The sequence below is a fragment of the Piliocolobus tephrosceles genome, chromosome 9 (assembly GCF_002776525.5).
Source record: "Piliocolobus tephrosceles isolate RC106 chromosome 9, ASM277652v3, whole genome shotgun sequence".
Lineage (NCBI taxonomy): Eukaryota > Metazoa > Chordata > Mammalia > Primates > Cercopithecidae > Piliocolobus > Piliocolobus tephrosceles.
In genome coordinates, this window is record NC_045442.1 from 85701387 (window position 1) to 85707386 (window position 6000).

The 6000-nt window shown below is 53.8% G+C and overlaps 1 protein-coding gene across 1 annotated transcript in view; it reads right to left on the reverse strand.

The window, feature by feature from the left end:
* The window catches only part of DRGX (dorsal root ganglia homeobox), a 32452-nt gene that overhangs the window by 18571 nt on the left and 7881 nt on the right, over positions 1–6000 (reverse strand). The window contains exons 5-6 of the mRNA XM_023230112.2: positions 4140–4318; positions 3938–4050 (exon numbers count right to left, since the gene is read on the reverse strand). Coding sequence (XP_023085880.1) covers positions 3938–4050; positions 4140–4318 — 292 coding nt within the window. The remainder of the gene's footprint in view (positions 1–3937; positions 4051–4139; positions 4319–6000) is intronic.

The following is a 6000-nucleotide window of genomic DNA, read 5'->3' on the forward strand; positions in this document are numbered from 1 at the left end:
GGACCTAAAAAATTGGGGTCATTCCTTGCCCAGGCGTACATTGGGCTGTGTGCTTAATTTCTGCAGCTTGGGGAAACCTAAGAGAAGGAGAAGACTGGGCTGCAAAAGCCAGAAAGCTGTGCGGCCCCAAGCCACATACCACATGTTCCACCCTCACCCTATCTCTGGGCACCCTCCCATGGGCACCCAACACACCAGCCATTCTCCAGAGGGATCTGGTTCTTCTACTGGCCCCTGGAATGCTTTGCCTATGCCATTTCCTACACCCAGAATGCCTTCCCTCTTTCTTCCTGGACACTATCTAGGGATACTCTATCATATTCTCCTTCTGTCTCCAGAAACCACCTTTGAAACACACTGTGTGTGTGTACGTGTGTGTCCCACCTACTGGAGAGGGACCCCGGGGATAATTGAACCCCGGGGGTGTTAGAAGCTGACCGTGCTGCAGGCACACACCTCACACCCCCATCCAGGGTCCTGGAGCAGAGATCCCCACACACTTCCAAGAGTGAGTCAGTGCTGACCTGCTGACTCCAAGGCAGCCCCAGGGACTGGCAGCTCAGAAGACCTCACTTCCAGAAGTGTCCCATGATGGAGCCAGGCGCTTTTAGAATGCAAAGCTGCCACGACCCACATAAGCAATCCCAGCTTCACCCACTGGTTGTACAACTACAGATCCCCTCTTGCTGTAATGCTGACCACACTACTGTGAGAATTGAATGGCAGGCTGCCTGGTAGAGCACAGGAGAAGTTTCCATAATCAGTCACTTGCCTCCCTTTCCAACACGACTTAGCTTGTCGGAGATTTAAAAGCCACTGCTCAGAGAGACCAGGCAGGAGTGGGCCATGGAAGGTAAAGGTGTCAGGATGAGCCCAGGGAGCAGAGTTTTGCTGGGGACAGGAGGCAGGTATGCAGAGAGAACTTAGAAAGCAGAAATGGGACATCCCCTCACAGCCCAGGGGGTGTCACAAAATGGCAGGGCCATGGCAGGTCGAACCAAGGACCTGCCAATTTGGCCCAAAGACTTGGAGGCAACATTTAAAAGATGGAAATTGTTATGGACTGAATGCTTGTGTCCCCCTCAAAATTCGTAGGTTGAAATCTTGTGATGGTGTTCAGAAGCTGGGCCTTTGGGAGGACTTCAGCTGTGAGGGCGGAGCCTTCGTGAATGGGACTCGTGCCCTCTTAAGAAGAGTCCTAGAGGACCTTGCTCTCTTTCCACAAGGAGCAGTCAGAAGCCTGCAGCCCCAAAAGAGGGCCCTCACCAGAACCCAACCCTGCTGGCATCCTGATCACAGACTTCCAGCCTCCAGCACTGTGAGACATAAACTTCTTCTGTGTCCAGCTTAGGGCAGTGCGTTATAGCAGCCTGAACCAACTACGACAGGAATACTTCGAATGTAAATACAAATCTCCAGCTTCTCTGGAAAATGCAGCAATTCTGGCAACACAGAATCCACATTCCCACACAGCCACAATCAGCTGGCAGAGCAACAGCTGCCCCTTGAGTGGGCAAAGGCCCCCCATCCTGCCTCTGCCCAACCCTAATCTGAGGGTGTCCCCAGCAAGGCTCCTCGCATAGCTGCTTCTGGTGGTAGCGACATGTGCATTTTACCCAGGCCTCTCTCAGAGTGGGAAAATGACAAACAGACCCAGAGGGCCTCCTGTTTCAAGAAAAGGGAGCAAGAGCTCATTTGTAACTGGGGAAAAAAAGACAACACCTGCACATGCTCACTTTGCGCCCACCTGCCTGGCTCTGGAAACACGGTATATCGCCGACCTCAAGGGCCCGCCATGCCCCTGATTAGACATGAAGGGGATCTCACAGGGGTGTGCTGTCTGCTCCTGAAGGGCCCCTACAGTGCACAAAGACACGTCCAAGTTTGATGAGCACACTGTGATTCCTGCCACCTCCACAGGGCCCTGTAGTCCCCAAGGTCTGGCAAGAAAGGCAGCAACACAGGAAAGTCCATCTCCAGCAAGGCAGGCGTGGGGCAGGCTCCGGGGAAGGTGGGGGCAGGTCACAGCCCAGCCAGAAGGGCTTAGGGAAGGGGTGGAGGGGAGAGGAGGAGAGTGGACAGATGTTTGTGGCCACGTTCACTCAGGCCAGTTGGTCCAGTTCAGCACCACCCCCTCCTGTCTGCACCAGCCTCTGTCGTGGATTGGTGCTGAGCTGGGAGCACCCCCAGGGTGTGGGAGCCACAAGCCCAGCTCTGTCTCCCTCTCACACACTGCCCTCAGCCTCCCCACCGTCCTGGCTGCAGTCTAGTCCTCAAGCCCCATTCAGCCACTGCTGGCATCCAACGGGGACTCAGCTCAGCCTATCAGAGATGCCGTGGGAATCACTTCCTATTCATGAGGCCAGAGTAGGGCAGGCAACCCTCATTTGTAAAAGAGAAGATGACTTTCGGGAGCTGACCTGGCCCTTGCCGAAGCAGACAGTGCTGGGTGGACACAGGATTGACTGCTCCTTTGCCAAGCCCCAGCCCCTTGGATGATGCCTGCATCCCACTGGTAATCTTCTGGATTCCCCTTCTAATTGGTTGCCTGCACCCCTCTAGCCCCCGAACAGCCCACTGTGTCTTGTAAATATGTCCCAAGTTTGCTCTATGGGGTTGGGGAGTGGGGGTGGGTTCTATGTGGCCCCCCGAGCACCTGGACCCTGGAGCTGAAGGAAGTACCAGGAGAAGGTACTGAGCTAAGTCTTGTCCACATCAGCCAACTGAGCCAGGGGATGCACCCAGCTGCCTGGACCACTCAGAAGCAGTCCCAGGCTAAAAGGGCTCCACCTCCTGCAGTGGGAAGTCCAGACTCAGGATCCTGGCATCCAGGGCCATCAAGCTCTGGCCCCCGCTGGGCACCCTCACCCGATCTCTGGGCACTCTCCCATGGGCACCTTCCTTGCCCCTGGAACTCTTTGCAGATGCTGTTCCCTACACCCAGAATCCCTTCCCTCCTTCTTCCTGGACACTGTCTAGGGAGACTCCATCATATTCTCCTTCTGTCTCCAGAAACCGCCTTTGCAACACAGATTGCCACACTGTGTGTGTGTGTGTGTGTGTGTCCCACCTGCTGGAGAGGGACCCTCCTCGAGAGCAGGGAGACCTCAGGCCTTAGCAGAACATGCAGGGGACACCCTAAGGGTGTGTCTCCTACTTCCTATTATCAGAAAAAAAGCCTATAGCCTACCCCTGTGCCCCCACCTCCCAGACCCCCTGTGACAAACGAGCCCCCTAACACTCCCCCAGACCCACGCTGGGACCCAGCTCTGCTCCTGGCCAACACAGCTGCGTAGCCTGATCACTGAAGGAATAGGTTTGGGGCCAGTATCTGAGAAACACTGGATGAGCCCATTCCAGTGAGGCTGCTCAGAAATCCCAAGGGCCAACCCCACAGGAACTCCTTTCTCTGAGTCTGACAAAATGTCCCTAACAATTTCCATCCTTCAGATGAGAAAACAGCCACTGAAAAGAGAGCACATCCTGGAAAACCACAAATCCTAACAGCTCAGACCTCTGGCATCAGGAGACCTGAGGAAAGCAAGTGGGCCGGCTGTACACATGGAGAGAGAGCTGGGAGCAGGGATGATTGCCCCACCCAGGCCCCACCCATGAGCTGCAGGTTGGCACCTAACACTGTTACCAGGGAGCAGGAGAAAGCTGCGAACATGGAAGTCACTGTGGGGCAGTCTCCTCTAGGACCAGCTCTCTGTGGGTGGAATGATGCTTAGGACATTCTCTCCATGCTCAGGCCGCATGTAGGAAGCAATCAAGATAGCACTGGACAGCACCTGTGGCCCTGGCTGTGACTGACAGGAGGCGAGGAAGCTGCACAGGCCCAGGTGCAAGGATGGCCAAGCTGAGACCCAGGCTGGTCACACAACCTCCACCACCCCCACGAGGTCATGCCCACCAGCCCAGCCGAACCCAAACTCACCTTTGAGGGAGGCCACATGGGACAAGGCCTGGGCGTAGGTGGCCGTGTTCAGGAGAGTCCCCGGCAAGCAGGAGGGGAAGAAAGGCCCTGCAGGACCTACCGTTCGCCCTAGACTGGCAAAGGAAGGAGATCACATTGAGGTCTCACCCTGTGTCTGCAGTGCTGCCCATGGCCCACCGGGCCTAGAGACCCACAGTCTCACCTCTGCTGGGCCTCCAGCACCTCCTTCTTGCTCCGGGCTTGGTCCCCAGGGGGCGGGGAGTTGATGTTTCTCACTGGAGGAGGCGTCACCTCTGCCATGGGCTCCTTGGCTCCTGGCTCCTGGTCCGAGGCCCCTCTCTCCGTCTTCCTCCATTTGGCTCTTCTGTTCTGGAACCAAACCTGAATCCCCGATGGAAACATGCACCCAGTGAAAATCAGACAGGAGGAGGGAGCCAGAACCCTGGACCCAGTGCTGGCACTCGCAGCTCACCCTGCAGCCTCCTCTCCACACCACGCCCTCTGAACTGCAGTGTCAGGCCCACAGAGGGGTCAGAAGATCCACTGAAGAGGTTAGGACAGACATTTTTTAATGAACGTTAAATAAGAGAAAGTATCCGAATGCCCATAATAAGGGTAAAAGCACTGTCTTGTGGAAATCCTTAATGTTGAGTCACACGCAAGTTCATTTATTTGATGTGAAATGTATTTCCTACTGGAGGTGGAGGATCACCAGCAAAGCAGCTAATGAAACCTGACCCAGGGCTTCCTCATCACAAAGACTCACTAGCTCTTCCGACAGCTGTGGCCTGGGTACCTGGGTGTGTCTGGTCTGGTCTCATATCTATGATATCATCTGGATACACATCATGACATATTCGTGATCAGCAGCCCAGTGTACTCATTAGAAACATTGACTCTGGGTCAGGTGTGGTGGCTCAGGCCTGTAGTCCCAGCAGTTTGGGAGGCCGAGGTGGGTGGATCACTTGAGGTCGGGAGTTTGAGACCAGCCTGGCCAACATGGCGAAACCCCGTCTCTTTTTGTAAAAATACAAAAAGTTAGCCGGGTGTGATGGTACATGCCTGTAATCCCAGCTACTCAGGAGGTGGAGGCAAGGTAATCACTTGAACCTGGGAGGCAGAGATTGCAGTGAACTGAGATCATGCCACAGCACTTCAGGCTGGGTGACATAGTGAGACTCCAGGAAAGAAAGAAAGAGGAAGAAAGAAAGAAAGAGAGAAAGAGAGAAAGAGAGAGAGAGAGAGAAGGAGAGAAGGAAAGAGGGAAAGAGAGAGAGAGAAAGGGAGGAAGGAAGGAAGGGAGGAAGGAAGGAAGGAAGGAAGGAAGGAAGGAAGGAAGGAAGGAAGGAGGAAGGAGGGGAGGGAGGAAGGGAAGGAAAAAAGGGCAGGAAGTGAAGGAAGGGAGGGAAGGAAAAAAGGGAAGGAAGGGAAGGACGGAAAGAAACACTGAATCTGGATCCAGCCATGGCATAGAATTTGGGACCTCAGTAAATCTGGTTTAGAATCCACTGCATCCCTATGAGGTAAGTAGTCCTGCTATCCCTATTTTACAGATGAGAAAATTAAGTGCAGAGAGGTTAATTAACTTGCCGAAGGCCATCCAGGTGGTAAATGGCAGATCCATAGTTTGAAGCCCACTGGCTTGGCTGGGAACTGTGATTCAAATTGTTTTGTTTGGGGGTAATAACTATGGCCACCCCGTAAGCCTTGTTAGGAAGATTGGCATGCCTGCAAAACACTGAGCACAGGGCCTGATGCATAGCCATCCACCACTCAGTAAACATGCACTCATGTCATCTCCATCACCCTCAGGTTACAAAAAGGCTGGTGATTCATCTTGACCTAAGCACGTTCTTAGAGTCAGGTGCAGGGTTCTTTAAGCCTTAGAAACCAAAACTATATTCTGCAGGACAGCCTCATGGAAGCCGGGCAGCCCAGGTTCAAGGAGTTTCCAGAGGTCAGTGAAATCCTGCTTCTGTTTACTCCTTCCAGCAAAACCTCTTCCCTCCCCTCCTGGGAGATAATTCCTGACTACAAAAAAAAAAAAAAAAAAAAAAAAAAAA